Here is a 24,729-nt window from a genome sequence, read left to right as displayed (position 1 = left end):
ACATGATAAAACACGCAAGCAATTGCATAGCAACCCTAGCAATCACCTAGCAACACCCTAGCAACCAGCCAGAATACCCTAGCAAGTGAACTGCAACACCATTTAAGGCAGCAAATGAACATAAGATTTAAAAAAAAAAAAAAACATTTTACGGTTTAATGTATAAAAGTGTCCAAACACCTTTTAGGTTAGCATGATGCCAACGGCATACAGACATGTGAACACACCTGTCGATGATGAACACATGACAGACGTGGAGACAGGGCTGCGATGGCTTTGCTCTTTAGAGTGATCTTCAGAAGCGTGTGTGATCACGTGACGGGAACATTCATTAGCGCTGCTCATGACCTGAGTGATCCTTCAGTAAGCTCATCTACTTTTCACATTTACATGAAGTCTGCATGACGACAGAGAGGCTCGAGTTTGTCCAGGAGTGACCGCATCTGCTCTGTGTCCTGCTGCTCAAGATGAACATCATAACTAGATTTAACATGAACAACTGTTACTGAGATATATAATCAGAGGCGTTGATCTATTTCGTTTAGAACAGTGAGCTAATCAATGTCATCTGTCTGTAAGATGATGTCATTTCCTGCAGCCGAATCACCCCTCACATGACCGTATTATTATGACAGCTGGACGTCTGAGAGGATTGGTTTGTGCTCTCCTCCCACATCTTCATTATTGTCTCCAAAAGCAGCTGTTTAAAAAGAAACACATTTGCTGGAGGATCAATGTGAAAAAGAACATCTTTTCATTTAAGACAGTCGAGAGCAAATAAACACTGAGATGTTTTCTAATTACCACCATTTCACTGATGCAAATTAAGAGATTAACACTCAGCCTACAGAAACACAATGAAATATTCATGATAATAACACAACACAAATATTTCAGTTAAATACGCCTTGTTTATCTACTTGCTCCTCCAGACGACTGACGTTACAGCGGTTCTGAACACAACACCTGTTTAACCCCGAGAAGCTTGACATATGAAATAATAGTGCATAGCAACACCCTGGAAACCTACATCACCCTGGAAACCACATAAAAACATGTTAAAAACTACTCAGAACCACTGAGTTAGTGCATAGCAACACCCTGACAACAGCCTACATCATCCTGGCAACCGCATAGCAACACATTAGAAACTACTCAGAACCACTGAGTTAGTGCATAGCAACACCCTGACAACAACCTACAAAACCCTGGCAACCACATAGCAACACGTTAGAAACTAATCAGAACCGCTGAGTTAGTGCATAGCAACACCCTGACAACAGCCTACATCACCCTGGCAACCAGATAGAAACACGTTAGAAACTACTTAGAACCGCTGAGTTAATGCATAGCAACACCCTGACAACAGTCTATATCACTCTGGCAACCACATAGCAACACGTTAGAAACTACTAAGAACCGTTGAATTAGTGCATAGCAACACCCTGACAACAGCCTACATCATCCTGTCAATCACATAGCAATACGTTAGAAACTACTCAGAACCACTGAGTTAGTGCATAGCAACACCCTGACAACAGCTTACAAAACCCTGGCAACCAGATAGAAACACGTTAGAAACTAATCAGAACCGCTGAGTTAGTGCATAGCAACACCCTGACAACAGTCTATATCACTCTGGCAACCACATAGCAACACGTTAGAAACTAATCAGAACCGTTGAATTAGTGCATAGCAACAACCTGACAACAGCCTATATCACCCTGGCAACCACACAGCAACACCTCAGCACTGTGATGTTCTGCACAAACACTTAAATGATCTAGTTCTGTTGTTGTGATTTATATTTGACCGCTGAACCGTCTCTTTCTTTCCCTGTGAGAAAAAAGATAAACACAATCTCACCGGTCTTTTTTTGGCTGAACGATCCCTTTAAGCCAGATAAAGATAATTCTGTCATCATTTCATGTTGTTCCAAACCTGGATGACTTTCTTTCTTCTGTAAAAGAAGATATTTTGTAGAATGTTTTGAGCCAAACAACATTGGACCCACAAATGTGGATCTTCTGTGTTCCACCGAAGAATGAAAGCCATGTGGGTTTGGAAGGACATGAGGGTGGAAATGGTTTATCTCAGCTGGTTTAGATGTTCTCCCAGCCTGACAACTGCCCCAAACCACTCTAAACCACTCTAAAGCAGACCCGTTTGATCCGGCCCACCATCTCAGGCTCAGATTCCATACGAAGACCATCGTTTCCCACTGGTCTCTGCCATCAGATCTGGAGCAGCTGTGATATTTACCGTGTGACGGTGGCATTTGACGGCGTCTCTCATTAAACCTCACCTGAGCGAGCGGCGGTTCAAACGCCGGTCTAATGGCATCGGCTCGCTCCATTAAACCGCACACACGCTCCGACGAGCGCCAAAACACCTCCGTCTTCCTGAAGAACAACCACAAACACTCGCTCAAGACCTCATGATTAATTCAGCCGCTCTGTTTGACGAGCTTTTATGTGCCTCATTAGTTAAACACACCTTTATTTTTCAGAGACGAGCGCGAGACAAAAGACGAGATTAAAACAAACGCCAGCTCTAACAGTTCTGTGAAGTGTTGGCGTAAGCAGCCGGCTCACGTTTGCAGGGAAACGTCTCGGTTCACACGTATAATTGTTCCTTTAATGGCTGAAGTACAGAGATTATTCACTCAATTTAACGGATCGGTGTGTGTTTCTGTGTTCAGACGCACCGCTGGAGAAACGAATGAGGTCATAACAGCTACTGAACCTGCAAACGGAGAAACTCTTACTGAACTCCGTCCTGGAGTCGCTGTGGAGAACCACTGCATCTGTGTCTCTTGAGCTCTCACTTCAGTGATCTTATCATGTTTGTTTCAATCAGCTCAGTCTCATTATCACTTCAACATATGTACGATCATTTTAGGCTGTACATGATTAATTAGTGTGAAATATATCATGATTTATGATCATAAATAGCATGTACTTGTCATGGAGAGTCTGAGCTCAGATCTGAGATGAAGTGGGAATATTTTACTTCAGCGTCGTCGTTATTAATGTACGTGTGACGAATGAATTCAGCCTAATTACAAATACTGATAAGAATCTCTCAGAAAATTATGCTTGTTAATGGATAGATAATAGACTTGATGAAAAATGTAATATTTAGTTTTGTAGCATGATGATGAACGATTTGACCTGTTCTTTTCACATATTTCAGAGTCTGATAAATCATGGATTGTTTTACACTAATTAATCCTGAACAATGTAAACATGATATGATATGAATCATGTAGTGAATGAAGACGTACAGTAAATCAAGTCAAGTCAAGTGTGTGTGTGTGTGTGTGTGTGTGTGTGTGTGTGTGTGTGTGTGTGTGTGTGGACATTTTAAAATTGATCTGCTGCTAAACATCATAGAGAAATGAACTGTGATATAATTAATGGTATAGTTAAATAATGAATTCAATAGTTAATTAAAACTAAATCCATAAAATGATCCCATGATGGAACTACACATTAGAGTGATTTCTGAAGGGTCATGTGACTGCAGTAATGATGCTGTAACTTAAAGAGCTATTTCTACCCAATTCAAGGCATAAAAATTAATTTTGTTAATATTGGTAATATTATTTAGGTTTGAATGTGCCGTGTTGAAGGGCCCTAGAAGAGGACAGGATGGTACTTTATTAATCCTTGGTGGGAAACTTAGGAAACATTAAACTGAGGTGTTTTACTGCTGTCACACCAATTAAAATATTTTACAGGCGTCATAAAAGGCAGAGAAATATTCTTAATATGACCGTATAGAATTACAGTAATCTGAGCTGAAACTGAAGCTTTGAACCGTTACATTTACATTCATTTATTTAGCAGACGCTTTAATCCAAAGCAATTTACAAACACAGTTCTGCTGCTGACAGTGTGTGTGTGTGTGTGTGTGTTGATGACGTTCAGCCGCGTCTCTTTCCTTGATTGCAGGAGAAAAACACAGAAACACAATCAGTGTGTTTCCGCCTGATGAACGGCTCAACAGCATCACATGACCTCAGATTCAGCTGCTTCACATGCTGACCATGCTTATATGAGTCTGAATTACCCAGGTGACCGTGTGTGTGTGTGTGTGTGTGTGTGTGTGTGTGTGTGTGTGTGTGTGTGTCTGGAGTGAGTATGATTTGTGTTGTCAGTTCTCCTAAGTGGAGCTGCCAGTAGCATTATGACACACACACACACACACACACACACACACACACACACACACACACACACACATCTTCACACAAGCGTAACACACAGTGTTAAACTCATATTTCTCTTCTAGTGATTTGGATCTCAGCTCAGATCAGTAGATGTTCAGATGGCGCTCTCAAACACATGGAATATTACAATATATTAGAACATATTTTTCCAAACTGAGGTTTGTGAGTTGATAAAAAGCTATTTATTAATTAAATCAAATCTAACCATCAAAATAATAATGTATTGTAACATGTGCTGTTAAAGTCGCCACATGATAGTCTTTTCTTCTCTATTGTGTCGTATATCTGAGTGAAACGCTTCTGGAACAAGAACAAATGTAGGGCGGGGCTTGATTTTGTCTGTGGGGAATTGATTGGATGGTTGTGGTTTGCTATTGGTGGATCTCATGTGAGTGACAGGTTGCCCCGCCCTCGTCATCAGAGAAGAGAAGAGATGCTGCAAGAGGGAGGAGAAGATATTCTGATTCAAGATTACCAGGAACATGAATTTAACACAATAATGATGTGCACCGATAATTCATTAATGATAAACACTGAAATATTCCATAGAAAAATAAGTGTTAGTTTTGATTTGATGGTGACTTTAATTGATTTTAAAGTGCCCCTATTATGGATTTTTGAAAAGTACCTTTCATGTAGTGTGTAACAACTCAAAGTGAATGAAAACATCCTGCAAAGTTTTGAATCTGAAAGTGCACCGCATATAAAGTTATTGTCTCTCAAAAGTAAGAGTCGTCTCTGAGTCAATTAAACAAGTCGTTTGTAAAACGAATCCCAAGCCGTTTCGTTGTGATATCACAATGAAACATTAGCATATTGCCCGCCCACTTATTGCGCACGCAGACTCCAGGGAAATTCATTTTTTCAACAATACCACAGCAGTACAATCCCAATCTTTTGTTGTGTTCCCGTCATTTTACTGACGACTGCTTCTCAAACCTCGGGGAGTTTAACGCAGGATTCACAAAACGCTTGGTCTTAAAATATGGATCAAAGCCCAGTTTATTTGGACCAGCTTGCTCCTCTGAATCTCAACCTGTAAGTATGATTATTAATTGATGTTTATATTTTCTAGCGATTGTTCAAAATTCATTGTTTTGTACGTTATGTTGTGTAACGTACACCCTTAGTCTGTATGTCTCCTGCTAACAGGCTAACTCACACTCGGTTCTGCTATTCAGATGTGGGTCCAATATTGTCTAAAAATGTGTGGATTAATGCAGCTTGTCTGTCTTATTACTTGGAGTAATGATCAAGGATGCTATCATGTCTTATAAATAACTAAGGTGACACTTACCATAGAGAACCGATCCTACTCCAGTTGTGAACACGAATCAGTTTCTGGTTGATACTTCAGACATTTCATCGTCGGACTCGGGCTTGAATTGATACGGTAAAATCGATGCTATCTTTTCTGTCCATACATTGTATACAATGTCTCGCGAATTGATAGCTGTCATTCAGTTATGGCAATGAACGTGAGGTGTGTGCAGTAGACCAATCAGAAAGGATTGGGCCATCTGACCAATCAGAGCAGTGTAAGCTCACGGAAAGGAGGGGTTTAGAGAGACTGATTCTTTGAACTGCTTCTAATGGATCGTTTACGAACTGAGGTGAAATTAAATGTATATTATGAGAAAACGAACGTGTTTTTTGACCTTGCATGCATGTAAACTTGTTGTAGACTCCCAAAACAATATTAGGAACCTTAAAAAAGGCATAATAGGGGCACTTTACTTAACTTTAACTATTTCCATTAACAGTTGAGTCTTTGTTCTTTGTCTCAGCAGCAGCAACATTTAAAATGAAATGTTCAAATCACAACCACAATACATGACAAAATAATCACAGTAGGGTCATTCCGCGTCAAATCAACCAAATTTCAGAAACTTCCCCAGCTCAAATTTTTGATTTTGTTAATATTTTTTTCTGTAAAAAGGCAAACATAAATAGTAATGAAAGCCAAAATATTAAACATCACAGATGTATATTTACTGAGTAATCCACTATTTTATAGAGGGGTCAAAATGACCATTTTCACCTGAGATTTGGAGCTAAATTAGAGGAGTGTAAAAATGACTTTAGAAAGATGGCAGCATCATTATTTTATTTTTACACAGAGATTGATAGATCTATTAGTAAAATCTGTTGAATTTAGCGATCTTTGTTTCATTACGTCAACAGCGACAGTTCAAAAATGGCAAAATTCTGGTTCAATCCCAGAGATAAATTAGTCAATTGTACACATTTTCAGTGGTCAAAAACCAAATGTGGGTCACTTTGTAAACAACTGATACTTTTCTCTTTTAAAGAGGAATATCTGAAGAACAAATAATGTTTAAACTAGAAATGTATCTCATGTTTTTCTATCATCTCAATTCTATAGAACATTCCTGTCTGAGGGCCATAAATATTCCTTTTCCAAAGTTATCATGTCTGCAACTCTAAAAGTATTAAAGATAATTTATTATCCTTCTAGATTCTCATTATTAATAAACTTTCCTTTTGAAATCTTCATTTTCAAGGCTCTATATAGTTCAGTCCAATAGATATGGCGATCTCAAAACAGCTCCATGTTCAAATAGTTGAATTTTACCCACTTTCAGCGATTGAAAACCAAATGTGTTTCACTTTGCACACAGCTGATACTTATTGTGTTTAAAGAGGAATGTCTGAAGAACAAATAATGTTTAAACTAGAAATGTATCTTGTTTCCCTCTATCAAAAGAATTGCATAAATCATAACTCTCTGAGTCCCAAAAATCCACTGAAAATGGTTCAGGTTAAGTTGAGGCACATTAACTTGCTCTCAAAAGTGTACTCATAAGAATCTATACTTGAATCAGTTTCAGGGATATTTGGAAGATGTTTGTTGTTGTTGTTGTTCATTTTAACAGCTTCTGAATCTACCAAGAGTTCAAATTCGCAGCATCATATCTACATGTTACCACACTGACATCCCTTTATCTATGAGATTGAACCATACAGGGCCTTAAAAATGAAGATTCCAGGAGAAAAGTTTCATAAGAACAAGAATCTAAAATATCTTTAAAGATTTCTTTAACATTTCTTGAATTAAAGACATGTAAACTTCAGAAAAATGTTTGTTTTTGGCACTCAGAGAGGTGTGTTGTGTTCAGCTGTTCTGGTAGAAGGAAACAAGATTCATTTCTAGTTTCAGTGTTATTTGTTCTTCAGACTTTCTTCTTTAAAACACAGTAACTATCAGCTGTTTAAAAAGTTACCTACATTTGGTTCTTGACCATTGAAAGTGGGTAAAATTCAACAATTTGGACATGAAATCACATTGGGATCCTAATATCTATGAGACTGAACCATCAAGGGCCAAAAGGACAGTTTGTTAAGAACCAGAATCTAAGAGAATATTAAGATATCTTCTTTATCTTTTTGCCATTTTTGAACTGTCACTGTGGGCATATAATGAAACAAAGATTGATAAAGTCAACAGATTTTACTAATAGATCTATCAATCTCTGTGTGAAGATAAAATAATGATGCTGCCATCTTTATAAAGTCATTTTTACACAATGAAAATGATCATTTTGACCCCTCTATAAAATAGTGGATTACTCAGTAAATGTACATCTGTGACGTTTGATATTTTGGCTTTCATCAATATTTATGTTTGTCTTTCTACAGAAAAAATATTAACAAAATCAAAAATTTGAGCCGGTGACCTCTGGTTGAGTTGACACAGAATGACCCAGTAATATTTTTTTGGCCAAGTCACCTATTAAAAAAGACAAAAGAAATTTTATCCATTTACTTGCATGTGACCGACATCAGTGAACCACGAATATGAAAATGTGTCATTAAATGATTGAAATACTGATATTATAAATATTTTTATTAGCCTTCTCTAAAAACTTAGACATGGCCTTAGAAAATGTTCCATAAAATTCATAGTTTTAAAGATAACATCCTCAGATTTGAAATGAAGCACGGACAGACTTGTGTCTTCAGTTTCATTGTGTTTCTAAGCTGCTACACCACAGCCACATAATATTTTTATACATTTAAAAAATATATTCTTAACATTTTTATTTTTGTTTTAATATTTGAGCTTATATACCTCCATAATTCTGAGTCTTGAACTATAAACTCTCCACTGTTGGCTTTGTAAATATATGTGACCCGTGCTGTCAAAATGAGTCGAATGCACACAGGCTAAACAAGTCAAACATGTCAATTTTGGTCGAATTTGAGGTTTTCACAAAAATGAGTTCATTAAGCCCTCGTCCCTGATCCAGCGATCTCAATGCTCCAAATAGCAATTAAACATGTAAAAGTATCTTTATTTGTATGTTTTCTGAGAGGAGTACCTTTCCTTTGACCATGACAAATTCTGTTTTTCTCTGTTTGCTTCTGGACGACTGGCGCTTCCCTCAGCACAAGTTTGGTTTCGTTTTAAAGCTCTGCGTTCCAACTTTGTGAATATTCATAGCGAATTCTCGACGGCATGAGTCTGAACCAATGAAATGTGATTTTCAAACTCATGCTGATGTAAACAAAACGATCTTACTTGCACTGACTGACGGATCCGAAGTGCGCCTCAGACAGCACGATCCTGATATACACATGAACACAGAATTACAGTATTTCAAAATATCTGTCTTGGCGAGTATTCACGCAAACATGATCTGTTATGTCTGAAGTGAACGTTTGGTTAACTGTTGGGGAAAAACATCCGATGTGTAACTTTATATTAGATCCGTGTGATACAGTAGGTCTTAATATATAGACTGTCTGCTTCATTAATAATCAAACAATTTTGGAATCATGGAAAAAAGTTGAATATATATATTTTCCTATAGATATTTGGTTTTGACTTGGTTTGTGCCAAATTAGGTGTTATTATCAGGGATTTTGTTTTGGGCTCTTCAGAAAACTTTAACTAGATTTTTCTCAAAATTTACTTTATCGACTTCTGACAGGTTGTAGCTCAGTCATTTTTTGTCTAATTCCAGCTAATCATACATAATTTGAAGGAATTTTCACATAGAGAATGTGAAAATAACAAATAATTTTTGCGTCTCATTGCGAGTCAATTTGCCAGCACGGTCCAGAATGACTTATGAGCAGCAGCCATTTTATTTTGGGTGTCATTTATGCCCCACTAGCCAAAATGGGGGTCGCGTTGAAAGGGGTTAAAATCTCAGGGGGACTGAGGGGAATACTGAAAAAAACTGAAAAAAAGTGTGTGTTAGAATACAGAAGAACAGCCAAATAATGAGTCTGATCAGCTTTAAACATGGAGGAAACTAAAGTGAGTCTTTCAGAGAGCAGAAAAGCGTGTGTGAGCTGGAGATGACTGCGCTCGTGTTTCTCTGGCCTTTCTTCTGTCTCTTGTAATTGGTTTGATGTGCTCAGTGTCGCTCGTATTGTCTGGATGTCTCTGTTTAATCGACTCTTGCAGCATTAATGCCAGCGCTCGGCTCGCTCTGGACTCTCAGTGAGTAATGAAACATTCAGGGCTTTATAGACGGGCCCTGTCGCATTGCTTCAGTAACTCGTGTGTGTGTGTGTGTCTCATTAATTACTGCACGAGTGCACACGAGTAACGCTGATCACATGCTGACGGGGTCACGGTCAGCGCCCTGAGAAACCCGCGGGACAGACGGAGGCCGAATGAGCAGCATCATCCTATTACTGTGTTAAACACCGAGACACTGAGAGCGATGATGGCGTTCCTCTCAAGAAGCTTCCTGAACAACAGAGAGAGCGAGTCGCTGATTTAATTTCATATCTCAAATATCCGCCTCCGTCCTAATGAACCACGAGCCGAACAAAACCGAATTAGGCTTTTTACTGCATGTTTAATCTCATGGAAAATAAATAATGGATTAAAATAAAAAGACACGGAGGCAGTAATTAGACGGCGGCGAATGCTGGCGAGGGATTATTGTGTTTATTATTAGTAAATGAAATGAGTCAGTACAGCGGCGTCCTCTGACATGTGCTCGTGACATTGAGACGTTCTCTGTGTTCACTGGGGTCGGTCGGTTTCAGGATTATAGATCTGCTCTTTTGCGTCGCTGTAATTCAGCAGCAGAGCGAGTGATCTGCACTAACATGACTGCGGGTGAAGAGTTAGAAACAGGCCACGGTTCACATGAAACACTGATAATGTGAAAGATGTCATGTGGACCGAGATCTGAGCTCAGCTGCTCTGGAACTGGAGCGATTCATCTGAATGTGAAAGCATCTCGGACTCGAGCGAACACTTGTTCAGGAAGTAAAGTAACCTGTGGATGTGTTTAAATCGATGACGATGTCATTACCTCAACAGTGATGTAGGGACGACCGTGGTGATGATTTATCTGGGATACGAGCGAGAGTAAGTGCAGCCTGGAACTTAGAAAATGAATCTGACAATGATTATGACTTGATAAATTTAATGTGCTTTTTTCCATCTGTATGATTTTTGACCGATAGGTGGCGCCGCGGCTCAAACACTCAGTGTGACGCGTCGCCAAGTGTTTACTGATTCACTGGAGAATGTTTGATTTCTGTGACACTGATGATCATCAGAGCAGGTTCAGCAGTAGACGAGACACATGGAGTAACACAGTGACGTCTGTCTGTCAGTGCCACAGCTGATCTGAGGTCGAGTTTATCATTTAATCTTGGCTGAAAGTCCCTGTCACATTCACAATCTGCTAACGAGGCAAAACAGAGACTGAATAATTAGTGACCTCTGTTTGCCATCTCACACACACACACTCTCTCACACACACGCTGATATTGGAAACACTGTATTAGTGTGAATTATGGACGTCAGAGACGGTTCTCAGGATGTTTGGAGTCGTGTGGCGCTTGTGTCTAATGCGTCTGACTGCAGAAACCTCACAGCTCACAGACGCCAGCGTCTGCCTTCCTGAGGAGGAACTGATGTCATGAATATTAATGAGCTTCTTAAGAGACAAACATGAGTGTCTTCAGGAGGGTTTGTGTCGTGTGTGTCACTTGAACAGGACAGACAGACGGCAGCCTCACACACACGTTACTATTCCTCAAGAGAACAGGGGACGGGACGAGACTCGTGTCCTGAAGGACGTCTGAGGGACAATTATTAACACAGAGCATCTGTGACGTACACTATTCTCTGAAAAAATAAGTCTAAATTGCATTGACTGCATGTTGCATCAGTGTAACATTTTATTATTACATACAGAATTAATGTAAAATACCCATAAATTAATTGTTTACAAAGATTATAAACACTAGAAAGATGTATTTTAGTTGCCATCAATCCACAAATTTAACCATATTCAGAATAAAGTAATAATAGTAAATATAGCTGCAGGCAGCAATTACGGGGCCAAACACAAAGAAAGGACAAGCACAGCTGGAGCATCAGACTCACTGCAACAGTGAGAAATTAAAGACATATTTAGGCAAAATGACCAAAAAAATCATAAATACCTTCAATAATAATGATTTAATGATTTATCACTTTCAACCAATAGGTGGCGCTGTGACCAAATTGATGTGGTATGGTCAGAGTAAGGTGACAATGACAATGACAATCGTTGCTGTGGTATACGAAAACGGTTAAACGAATCGACTTGAAATCCATAGCTTTTTGTTGGCATGGTCTGAAGATGATACGATTTGATTTTGGTGAAAATTGGAGCAACGGTCTAGGAGGAGTTAAAAAAAGTAGGTTTTTAAAGAAAAACAAAATGGCGGACAGGAAGTTCGGCTGACTATGGCAAATTTGGTATCTATCTTCTCGGCATGACCCAAGGAATCATTACAATAGGTTAATATAGTCAAAAGTTATTAGCATTTTTGTAAATTTCATTATAACTTTTGACCACAAGGTAACGCTGCTCCTTTTTGAGTACTTTTTGAGTATTGTCAGGGCATGGTGCCGAAGACCCATACTGAGTTTCGTAATGATACGCTAATGCATTCATAAAATACAGCATTTTCATACAAAATTCAATATGGGAAAATTGGATATTATTCAACTCAGAATGTCGCCCAGAATCCAATGAGACCAATTTTATTTTATATGATTTTCGGACAAACCATTCAGAAGTTATTTAAGCAAAAATAACCATTTTTTGAATCTCCAGACCAGTAGGTGGCGCTGCAACGAAACGCAGCATGTAACCTCAGGTCATGCTTGTGATGACATGTACCAAGATCGGTCTGAATATGATAAAGCGTCGTGGAGATACAGCCTTACATCTATATTCACAAGCGCTACGTAAAAATTGACTTTTTGTCGACATGGTCAGAAGATGATCTGGTTCAATTTCTGTGATAATCAGAGCAACGGCCTAGGAGGAAAATCAGAAAAATCAAGGAATCAGAGGAAAAAAGAATTTTGTTTCTAGCCCTTACGGTTCAAAAGTTATTAAAATAAACATGAGTGCAACTTTGGACAGCTGGTGGCGCTAGAGGAATTGAGTTAGAGACTCCAAATTTGCCCTGTTTACAGTTCCGACTGTCCTGTATCTGTGTGCCAAATTTCATAACTTTCCCGCAAGCGGTTCTATGGGCTGCCATAGACTCAAGAGTGGAAACGGGAGAAGAATAATAAGAACAGAAAAACGATTACAATAGCTGACTACGTACCTTCAGTGTTTGGCCCCTAATTAATAAATTCAGAATAAATACAGTATAAGTATAAAACAAACATTCATTATAAACACCAAGCCTAAACAAACTGAAATACACTTTAAGAATAAACATGAGCTCACGTTTCAAATGTGAGTGCTTTAAAAATCAGGGTAACACTTTATAATAACTGCACACTATAAAGCATTAGTTAAGCATTAGTAAACAGTCAATTCATCATTTATAAAGCATTAATAGACATTAGTAAGCAGTTTATAAATACACCTATAAATGCTTTGTTCTTGATTTATATAAATCTCCTTTATAAAAGCTTTACGAGGCATGAATAGTCCACACTTTAGATGAGCTCTCAAAAATAGTTAACTGACAACTACTAAATGTTTTATAACTACCTGAATTAATCATGAATTACTGCAGGAATATGTGTTAATAAAGCATTTATTAACACACTGAGTGACTATTACTATATGTCTAAATAATAAGATGCATAAATGTACATTTAAATAGTTTATTAATAATTTACTTACACTTTATAAATGATCTTATGAACCACTGACAACTCCTAAATAACTGGTTTGTGAATAATGTAATACTTAATTTAGAAATGATAAATTGATCATTAATAAAGTATGAAAATACAATTATTAAACACATTATATATATGCTTATAAATCAAGAACAAAGCATTTATAGGTGTATTTATAAACTGCTTACTAATGTCTATTAATGCTTTATAAATGATGAGCTATCTATTTACTAATGCTTAACTAATGCTTCATAGCAGAGTTAGAGATAGAGTTATTCTAAAGTGTTACCAAAATCAGTTATATAAATCTGTGTAAAATCAGTTGAATCGCTGTAAAAATAATAAACCGCAGTCACAGACGTTCCCATCCGGATTAGATTTCCCAGAGGAGAAAAACTGGAGATTTGCTCAGTAACTTTTACAAGTTCAGAGAGAAAAAACACAGACATGACGGATTCAGACGGGATTAAAATGACAAAGTGTGTCTGTGAAACACAAATCAATCTCCAGGGAAAGCTAGTGAGTCGAAACAGGGCTGAAATTCAAAGTAAAGCAGGAGCGTTGAACGACAAACACCATCACATCTCGCTTTCACTACCGCTGACCAACCCAAACCAGAGGACTGAAGACACGGATAAAGAACCAGCTCAAAACAAATGAAACAACCAGGTGAGACGAAACGTGTGACAGACAGTGAAATAAACAAACTAGTCTAAACAGTCAAAGACCATCATTCTGTCATCGTTTACTCTCCCTCGTGTCCTTCTAAACCTAAACTTTTCCATGTTTTGATGAACATTGGAAACCAAACTACGCTGACTTTCAGTGAATACCATTTCTCAGAAATTAAAGTCGACACGAGGGACAGTGAATGATGACCGAACGATCATGTTATTAAAATAGATGAGAAAATGCTCGAGTCAATAAACATCAGAAAACCATTAGAAGAAACATTGAGATCCATCAGCGCTGAAGCACAGAGCAGATCTAACACTAAACCATTGCCAAACAATGAGAATGACCACAGAACGAGAGTCTGCGCATTCTGAACACAAGCATTTCATCATGTCAACCCAGCGAGAGCGAGACAGAAGAGCGTTACCTGCGTCCGGGAGGTCAGAGGTCACAGGCCAGAGGTCTTCAGACAGCGGGACAGTAAGATGGGAGGGGGACAGACAGTAAGACGGAGGGGAGAGAGATGCACACATCTGTTTCCTCACTAAACAAAAGAATGGAAAACGGAATGAACCATACCTTGGCTGTTTAACGTCAGGTGCGCCAGACCTTGAAGGAAAGAACAGAAACAAAAGAAAGAAATGAAAAAAGAAGAAGGTCATAAAAAGGCACGGGAAGAAAGCAAGCATTGTCACAAGGTTGGACTGCAGTTTGTGACAGACATCCCGGGGCACGCGAGGATGTCAAAGATCAACTCAAAGCAAAAAGGGAAAAGAAAGAAGAGAGAAAGAGAGAGAGAGAGAGAGAGAGAGAGAGGAAATAAAGGCTGAACCAAACAAACAAACGAACGAACGAACGAGTGAACGCTTCTTGAGTGAAGTGGGGATTGGAAAAAAAAGCATTTCATTCAGTGCAACCCCCGAAGGCCATTGCTCGCTCAAATGCTTTTTTTCCCCTCTGGTCTTATGGAAACACACACACACACACACACACACACACAACTGTTTGGCAGAGTTCAAGAGCGTCTCGACTCTTCTCATCTAAAGCACCCGACGAGCCGCATTCATCCTCCACCGCTCCGTTCGGACTCAAACCACATCCACAGACGGCCTAAAACAGCTGAACTAGCACAGGTCCTGCTCACGACACCAACCTGAGAGAGAAATCCAGCAGAAGACCAACTCTATTCTCAACGAACACCACAACACATCTCAAACTCAACCAAACCTATTAAAGCACTGCCGTTTGAGCTGAAATAAAATATAAATATTAGATGAGTAAATGACAATTAGAAATGTTGCCTTGGCAATTAACTGAAATAAGTTTATGTAGGAGCACTAAAATAACCAACTGCAAATAAACAAAATCTAAAACTCAAACAAAAATAAATACTCTCAGCATTTACTAACACATGATTAAAATCAAGTTATATCTGTAGTCAATAATTATATCATCTCTGATCATCAAAATTACATATTTAAACATTTCTTCATGCCTTAAAATAGCTTGAATGTAACTCAGAGATGCACTCGTTGATGATCACATGTTGACGTGATTGGTTACAAGGTAGTTTGTGACGTCAGAAACACCAGTGATTTCAAAACACGTTTTTGAGACTGTCTTTGGTTCACTGCAGTTTTAAGGAGAAAATACTCAGCAATGGTGGTGACTTATGAATTTGCACATGCTTTGTCTTAAAGTGGACCTATAATGCTCCTTTCACAAGATGTAATATAAGTCTCTGGTGTCTCCAGAATGAGTCTGTGAAGTTTCAGCTCAAAATACCCCACAGATCATTTATTATAGCTTGTCAAATTTGCCCCTATTTGGGTGTTTTTGTGTGTGTCCCTTTAAATGCAAATGAGCAGCTGCTCCCGGCCCCCTTTCCAGAAGAGGGCGGAGCTTTAAAAGCTTGTGCTTCGGTCGCTCAACAACAACAAAGCTGGAGAATCTCACGCAGCCAAAATGAGGATTGTCAGTAACGGTGTTCAGCCTTACATTGTTCACACCGGAGTCGACACTGATGGAGAGACTCAGGAAGAAGTTACAACTTTTAGACGTTTCTGAATGGTTAGTGGATAAATTTATGTAGTTGCTGTGGAGTTGATTCAACTCATCCACTAGCATGTGCCGTCATGTTAATCTTTTGTGTTGAATTGACCCTCGTTTGTGAAGCAGTCCGGCGTAAAATGACGGCATGACAACAACACTCTACTACAACAACTCTTCCTCTTCTCTAAAGCAGCCCAACATGGCCCCGCCCCCTTTGTTGTGTGTTCTCGGGGGTGGGGTTTATGTAAATTTTAGGGTTAGTGATGTCACCAACCCAGGAATAAGCTTGTTGTAGTCCCTACCAGCCATTTGTTGTAGTCCTTAAACAGTGATTTCTGTAAAAGAAAATATCTCCTTTGCATTGAACTTTGAGTGTCGTAACTTTGCAGATGTTGTTTATGATCAAACAGCAACATTACACACTAACTAAAGTTAAAAAAGTCAAATCATAATCCAAGACCCCTTTAAAGCATATTAAAAACAGCACATAGACATATAAATAACATTAAGAACTTGATTTTCACCACAGGGGGACTTTAATATTGTTTAATGGACCTGAGCTGACATGAACTAACAATGAACAGTTTCATTAATAAATACTGTAACAAACGAATTGCTCATTGTTAGTTATTGTTAACTAATGGAAACTTGTTGTAAAGTGCTACCACAAAATTACTACAAATTAAACAAATTAAAATAGAAAAATAAAAATAAAAGCTCGTTCAAAATATTAATAAAAATTAGAAGCTAAACTTTGTGAACAGACTTTGATGTTGGCTTGAGAAAGCCCAAACCTTGAACTGGGACTCGAACTCGGGTTGTCTTATGTACAGCAAACTGTTCACTCAAATAAAACATACATCATCCGTGGATTTTTTTAATTTATTTATTTATTTATTTTGAGGTTGACACTGTCCTTCACCTCACTTAGTAAGAGGAACAGATGCACACATCGACAATCACTCATGTTTCGCCGCTCTTTTCAAGCATATGTTGTGACCCAAAGGTTGCACTTCTTTATTGTTTGTTTTTCTCCTCGAGATTCATTCTTGAGTCGCGACCCACCTGATGATTCGTGTGAATCCAGCAAACTGCAGATGAAGTCATGAAAACGTCTTCTGCAACACAAAAGGGTTTTTAACACCTGAAGAAACACAAGAAACCGCCGCTCTGAACATCCAGTGTTGGACACACTCAGTGAATTCAGGGGTAAATTACATCCAACTAAACAACGCCAATATTTCACAGCAACAGCTCTATTCCACTCCACACACATGTCAAAAGTAACACGCTACTGCTGGCCACAGAACCTCGACACAATCCCATACGGTCAGGAAACAGCATGTGCTGAAATGCAGCAGTGAGTCGAGTGCTGTTTGAGAAGAGCTTTCTGTTTTAGCAGAGCGGTGCTAATGGACACGAGCACAAGAGAAGAACAGCTGAAAACACAATGACAAGAAACTCTCGGCTTAAAGACGCGAACTGAACTCAACACAGGTGTGTGATTCTCATCAAAACACTGACTTACTGGACTGTAATAGAAAAAGATTCAACACAGCTGATGCATTATCTATCTATCTATCTATCTATATATCTATCTATCTCTCATCTATCTATCTATCTATCTCTCAGTCTATTTATCTATCTATCTATCTCTCAGTCTATTTATCTATCTATCTCTCAGTCTATTTATCTATCTATCTATCTCTCAGTCTATTTATCTATCTATCTATCTCTCATCTATCTATCTATCTATGTATCTATCTCTCATCTATCTATCTATCTATCTATCTCTCATCTATCTATCTATCTATCTATCTATCATGTATCATCTGTCTGTCAGACTTTAAGCAACATTCAAAACATAAGTTTTACAAAACATACTGCTTCATTTTGTAGTTAAAAATCAGTCAATCAGAAAATATGAATTTTCAAATAATTTCAAATCTATCTTACAGTCACATTCATACTGTAGTTCTGCATCATGTTTGATACGTCAGTTCAAATTCAGGAACAGAATTGGAGTTGAAAAAGACACTCACTTCAGTCCTGAACTCAAAACTCTCTCCTCATTCAGACACTCGTGTTGTTACAAACTCTATGAAGATAAATCTTGTGTAGAATACAGTGCACACACTCAATGGACTAATTATATGTTTTGTTTTGTGCACAGAAAAAGTTCAGAGGTTTGAGTAAATGATGACATAATATCCGTTTCTACATAAACACTCTTTAATTCGCTGGTTAGCACATCAAGGTTACCATCTTTTCTTTCACATTATGTCTTGTGTTTCTAAACCTTGCTAATTAGTTATGAGCCTAATGAGCAACATCAGAGACATAATGAGTCTGCAGTTCATGTTCGAAAGCAAACTGCTCTGGAAAACAAGAATGAAGAATCCCTCACAAAGAGCTCTTCCGTCTTTAAGACGAAAAGTAGTCAAACCTGACCAGTGCTGAAGTGAATTTCTTCAGGGCCTGCAGAACTGGAGCTCTCGAGCTCCTCTCAGAGATAATGAGATGCAGTGTTCAGCTTCCTCTCCACACGACAAGAGGAAACGCTGACCTTCTCCGCACTGACCTCCTTCTCCTGATCAGAATTATTTTGCATATATCTGTAATTGCTGCATTTTGGCTGCTCTGCTTTCCTCTTCAAACTTTCCCGCTTGTTTCCAGAGTAAATTCTTTCCATCAGCAGTTCTCAGGTCTGTTCTGCTGGGATTGAGGACAGAAGGGAAAAAACAACCCCAAACACAAATAACAACATGCAAATCATGTTTAGTTAGGATAGAAAAACACGAGAAAGGTCAAATTAATTAAATACGGGTTAAATAAACGTCAGTGTTTGGTTTGGGGATGTTTTGTGAAGTGATAGAGGATTGTGGCGATGTAAACATGAAGGGATCGGAAGAAAGCCAGAACCGCTGCTTTGGTCTATAATCTAATGTGCAGTATAAGATCATGCTTGGGTGTAAAAAGCTACAAAAAGACTGAAAAACAGGCACGAGGTAAAATCTGTCAGCACTTTGAAAACTCTGACGGCATATGCAGAATATGTTACCCAGAGTTCCCTTTTGCCCCCAAAAGAAGCAACAGAGAGAAAAAAATAAGGTGGCGATGACAGAAAATGGAAATGCTGCGCTGCAGTTCTGCTTCTGGCTGTCAGACGAATGAGGAAAAGAGCAGTAAAGCAGCGCAGCCAGAAAGTAGAACAGCACAAACAATTACCGTAAGTATGAATTATGAATTAGACTCACTTGGAGGACGGTGTCGATTATACTCTAAAATCACCATCAGTCCTCCTACGGCTCATGACTCAGAGCGGCGAACAGGTGGGTGTGAAGACAAGAGCTCCAGTTCACAGCAGAGAAATAAAATACAAAATACTAATAATACAATAAAATAAAAGATGCAAAAAAAAGAATAAAATAAATAACAAAACAAAATATAAAATAAAAAATGAAATAAAAAAAAAATGCAAAAAATAAAATATTAAAAAAGTAAAATAAAAAAAAAAAAAAAAGGAAATTAAAACTTAAAAATAAATATAAAATAAAATACAAATATGAAATACAAAATTAAATAAAATATAAACAAAATAAAAATATTAAATAAAATAATATAAATTATAAAATAAAATAAATTATAAAACAAATTGTGATAAAATATAATAAGATACATAAAATAAATAAAATTAAAAATAATATTAATACAATAAAATAAAAAATGCAAAAAATAAATAAAATAAAATAATGAAATAAAAAAGCAAAAATGTAAAATCAAATCAAATATAAAATAAAATAAATTATAAACCAAATTATGATTAAATAAAATAAAATACATAAAATAAATAAAATTAAAAATAATATTAATACAATAAAATAAAAAATGAATAAAAATAAATAAAATATTAAATAAAAATATTAAATAAAATACAAAATAAAATGTAAATAAAATTAAAAATGAAATATATAAAATAAACAATAATAATAAAATAAAATAAGTAAAGTAAAATAAAATAAATAAAATAAAGATAAACTGATTTTGGCTTTGTACTTCTGATGTGTTAAAGCTACAGAACTGTCAATTTAATGTATTAATGCTGTATGATTAATTATTTTTAAAAAATCAAATAAAAATAAAAATTACAGCTAAAACATTTAAGTACATTTTGTAATAAGGGCCTCTTCTCCCATCAGAGTAGTACTGAATTCATGTAAAAATATTAGTCAGCTGACAGCGCTAGTCTCTGAGGTCATGTGACGCTGAGCTCTGCTGACGGCAGATGAAGACGTTTCCCGTGTGCGAGGACACGCGTGAACACACACACACACACACACTGAGTCGCACTGAACTCGAGGAACGGAGCCAGTTGTAACAGGATCTGAGGAGGCTGCCGTCTGATTGGCCATATGGGAGAGCGACGCGGCCAACAGCGACACGGGAGCTCCATCGCTTTCACACGTCTCACAGCAACGCCGCCAAATCACACGCCGTCAACAGATGACCAAACCCTGCCATGTGCTTCACAATCAACAGACTAATAATAGAGCGGAAGTGAGTTTCAATCCCCTCGCTGTTCTGAACCGCCTCTCTCTCTCTCTCTCTCTCAGTGCTGTTGATATCCATTCTGCAGCGGATCTCCAGCATCTTGCCAATAATTAAAACAACGATTCACAAAGCTGACTTCAGCCAGCAAAGCATCTGATTGGCCGCACCGATTGAGTGACAGAAGCAGAAAGACTCATCATTTTGTCATTAAGCAGGATGTGCTTGGAAACTCAAACACGTCGTACAGCTGGAGCGTCGGTCAGTCCTGAAGACGACACAAACGACTGCAACACGCAGTCCAATATTTAATGATAAATATTTAATGTTATTATTGTATTCTTTCAGTTTATGGCATGTGCACTACAGCAAACGCTTCTACACTTGACATTGATTCTGAATGAGGTTTAGTGTGAACAGTGAAGCTCTCCTCCAGCGTATCACGTGACTCCACAGATGTGCGGACACTCTGCCAGCGAGAAAAATAACCATCATCGTTATTACTGTGTGTCTGTGAATCCATCTCAGCTCAGACTCACACAACCACACAACAACACACACGAACAACGCCTTCAAACACAAACTGGACACAGACTTCTGCTGCTGATATATTCATGCTTTTAGTCCTCAGCTGTTTATGACGGCTTACACACACAGACAGAGATCTGACTGACGGCTGAAAGGATCCTGAGGTGTTTTACTGAAGCACAAACTGTGACAGTAAAGCTGCTACACACACACACACAAACACACACTCTTAAAGGGACAGTTCAGCCAAAAATGATCACTGCCATCATTACGCATCTGCTTGATGACACAGCAGTGATTTACTTCACGATTAACTGGACCTGATGGAGACCACTTCTGTAAGACAGAACAGGAATCGCTCTCAGCGTCTGTGTGGACATGAACAGAATAAGCTGATGCGTAATGGAAACATCCTAGAAGAATCCTTTCAAGCTGAATTTGAAGAGCTTTAATAATTGAGGAGGGTTTCTGAGGGAGGAGAGGGGAACTTATCATAACATATAGTGCGCGGATGATGGATGCGCAGCGCTCCTTTCCTCGCCTCCGCACCGTTAATAATTAAAGCGGGTCGCGGCTGCTATCAGAAGCTGGTGTTAACTGCCGCACAGAGAGCAAATGTGCTTTACGGCCCTCTGTTACGAAATGTTTGTGAGGTCCGTCATTATGGACTGCAAACGAACAGGGATAACTGATACCGTTCAGATTCCTGCTGATCTCACACGGGTCCGAGCCTATTAGAGTGAACCGACCCGCATAGGAGACGCGATTGACCACCAGAAGAGTGTTAATGGAGTAATTACAACACATCCACACCAGAGACGACTGATGACTTGACATTTGATATTCAACAGTGCTTTGATCTGCCTGCATTGACACTATTCTTTTAAAAGCTGCTGTGCAGCCAAATAATGTACCAGTTATCAATGTAAAGCTGCTTTGACACAATCTACATTGTAAAAAGCGCTATATAAATAAAGGTGACTTGACATGAGACAGAGAGACAGACAGACACATTGATAGAGAAACAGACAGAAAGACAGACAGACAGATCAGTAGGTGTCTATAGTGATGGATCAGCAGTGATTACAGCTCCTTTTACACCAAATTAACTTGAATCTGAAGGTTTATTCACACTCAGATCCATCAGCTGGACTAACAGCAAATTCATCCTGTACAGCAGGTGGCGCTGATCAGATCTGCCTGCAGAAGAGATCGTCAGAAGAAATATAAATTATTTTTGAAACCAAACTTCACCCAAACCGATTCACTTTTCAGCATTGTACAACACGTAACAGGCAGATTATGCAAAAATTTAATTGTGTGTATTTAGGACGTTATAAAAATAGCTTTAAGACAAAGGAATTGGCCATTTTATTCCAAAAATGTTTTTAAAAAAATGTAATTTCTACAAAAGAATGTTATTAAATACAATATAATTTGAGAGGTGGTGGAATTAGGCATGATGTTCCAGAGAACGAGTGGCTGCCTTTGTGAATGAGTCATTGAATCATTCATTCAACCGATTCATTCAAAAACACTGAGTTATATGAATGAGTCACTGAATCATTTATTCAACTGATTCATTCAAAGACACTGAATCATTCTATATTCTGTACTGGATGGATGAATGGATGGATGAATGGGTGGGTGGGTGTATGGATGGATGGATGGATGGATGGATGGATAGATAGATAGATAGATAGATAGATAGATAGATAGATAGATAGATAGATAGATGGATAGACACCTCACTGCTTGTACTGTATGAATAAATGAATACATAAAATAATAAAATCCTCCTTTGAGTCTCTCAGGCAGAGAAAAGCAATTTGCCTCTATTGAAAAAATAATTATATAATGCAATTAAAATAGCTCAGTGAATCGTTCAATGTTTCACATTTTCCTGATTAAAACAACATGCGTTTTATTTCGTGTGATTCCCTGACAGAAGTAATGAGAGCGGCTGAGGAGGAGAGATCGCGTGCTTCATCTTCATTACAGCGCTCATAAATAAGTTCAGCCTCCATCTGCTGTCGGAGGAATCTTCATCTGCGAATGTAACGAACACTCCAACCTGCGGCAGAAACCATTAATAACGCCTGTAACTTCATAAAACAAACAATCAATTAGCTGAGCGCTCGCTCGTCTCATATTTATTACGGTTTGTAAGGCGGTCGCAGGTTGGCAACTGTAGTGACGACGCTCCGTCAGGGAAATGTCAGCGATCACATGCTGCTCTCCTCATCTAATATTCATCGTGTGGAGGGTATTATGACTCACGGCCTTCCTGAGCCGCTGCGATCAAACAGAAATATTACATTTACATTTAATGAAGCATTAATGAGAGTTATCTTTAGCGTCAAGAGTTTGCACGTGTCCAGAGAATGAATGGACAGAATGACTGCATTCAGGAAACAGCTGAAGCATCTTCAAACCCGTCCTGACGTCACATCTGAACATCTGCTGTCTTTCAGCTGGCTTCGGAGATGATCTGAACATGTCAATAACCTGGAAGATTCTGGCAACTAGCTTTTCCTCAAAAGTGCTGACTTTCTTTCCAACTCCAAGTAGCACAAAGCAGCCAGTCAGACTGAAGGCTGTCATATTACTGGCCACTTATTTCTTATTCCCATGTATTTCAAAAGCTTTTCATTGAGTTGCGTTCACAGGAAAGTAAAACCGGAGCTTGGTGTAAACCCTGAAGCGTTTGTGTTTAATATCTCATCTAAATGATTTCTCGCTGGTTATATTTTAACACTCTCATTAGATGGGAGCTAATGAAGCTCTGCGTAATGTCCTGAGCGCAGCTACGAGCCAAAGCCACTCTGTGTCTGCAGCGACTCGCGGCGTCCGCCATCAGAACGCGCGCAGCAGGTGCGGCACAAAACATACAGTAATGAGAAATTAATGTTCTCCAGCAGAGACGCCACAGAATCTGCTCTACCCACTAACTTAGCTGAAAGCAATTAGCATGCTAAATTCATGCTAAATTTAAAGGAAGATGCTTGAAGTTTTCAGGGAGCAATAAAGGAAGCATCCATCATGCACTGCAGAAAACAATCTACCGCACACCCCGCGTAACGCTGAGCCAGATCGAGCGGCTTGAATTTCATCAACACCAAACAGAGCGAGTTCTTGACGAGAATATTAATAAATCTGTGTGAATGAGAAGCAATGGAGTGAAGATCGGTCTGTCGGTTTGAAATGGTTTATGAAGGCGAGCGGTTCTCCATTTGGTTTCAATCGTTCCCCTGAGGTCTACGGCGAGCGCTCATTATTTCAGTTCTCGCTGAAACCTCGGTCCGGGGAAACGCAGCGCAGTCCCGCGAGCGTCATCATCTGGATAATGCATGAAGACATCTTCATCTGGAGGCGGGGTTTAAGCCTGTCAATCAAAGTGAAGGCCAAGGATTTAATAAAAGATACATCTCGCCCTGGCTAGAGATCATTTAAACATAACGACCTCAGAGAACACGCGTCAGAAGCGGCCTCAGGATTCAGAGTCTGACTGTAAACATCACTTTGTTTAACATGAAAGTACAACAGCACATCA

At 38.5% G+C, this 24,729-nt stretch overlaps 1 protein-coding gene across 10 annotated transcripts in view; it reads right to left on the bottom strand.

Moving 5' to 3' along the window:
- nrxn2b (neurexin 2b) overlaps positions 1 to 24,729 on the bottom strand; it is a 330,369-nt gene that overhangs the window by 221,714 nt on the left and 83,926 nt on the right. For 6 of the 10 annotated variants that reach the window (XM_051900279.1, XM_051900280.1, XM_051900272.1 and 3 more), the window contains exons 4-5: positions 14,628 to 14,657; positions 14,476 to 14,511 (exon numbers count right to left, since the gene is read on the bottom strand). The exons of 2 other annotated variants lie outside the window; for them this stretch is intronic. In XM_051900279.1, coding sequence (XP_051756239.1) covers positions 14,476 to 14,511; positions 14,628 to 14,657 — 66 coding nt within the window. The remainder of the gene's footprint in view (positions 1 to 14,475; positions 14,512 to 14,627; positions 14,658 to 24,729) is intronic. 2 more of the 10 variants (XM_051900274.1, XM_051900276.1) reach the window with 1 other exon arrangement.

This window comes from Ctenopharyngodon idella, chromosome 7 (genome assembly GCF_019924925.1).
Source record: "Ctenopharyngodon idella isolate HZGC_01 chromosome 7, HZGC01, whole genome shotgun sequence".
NCBI classification, from domain to species: domain Eukaryota; kingdom Metazoa; phylum Chordata; class Actinopteri; order Cypriniformes; family Xenocyprididae; genus Ctenopharyngodon; species Ctenopharyngodon idella.
Note: the sequence above shows the minus strand (reverse complement) of the source record. Positions and strands in the feature narration are given on the sequence as shown.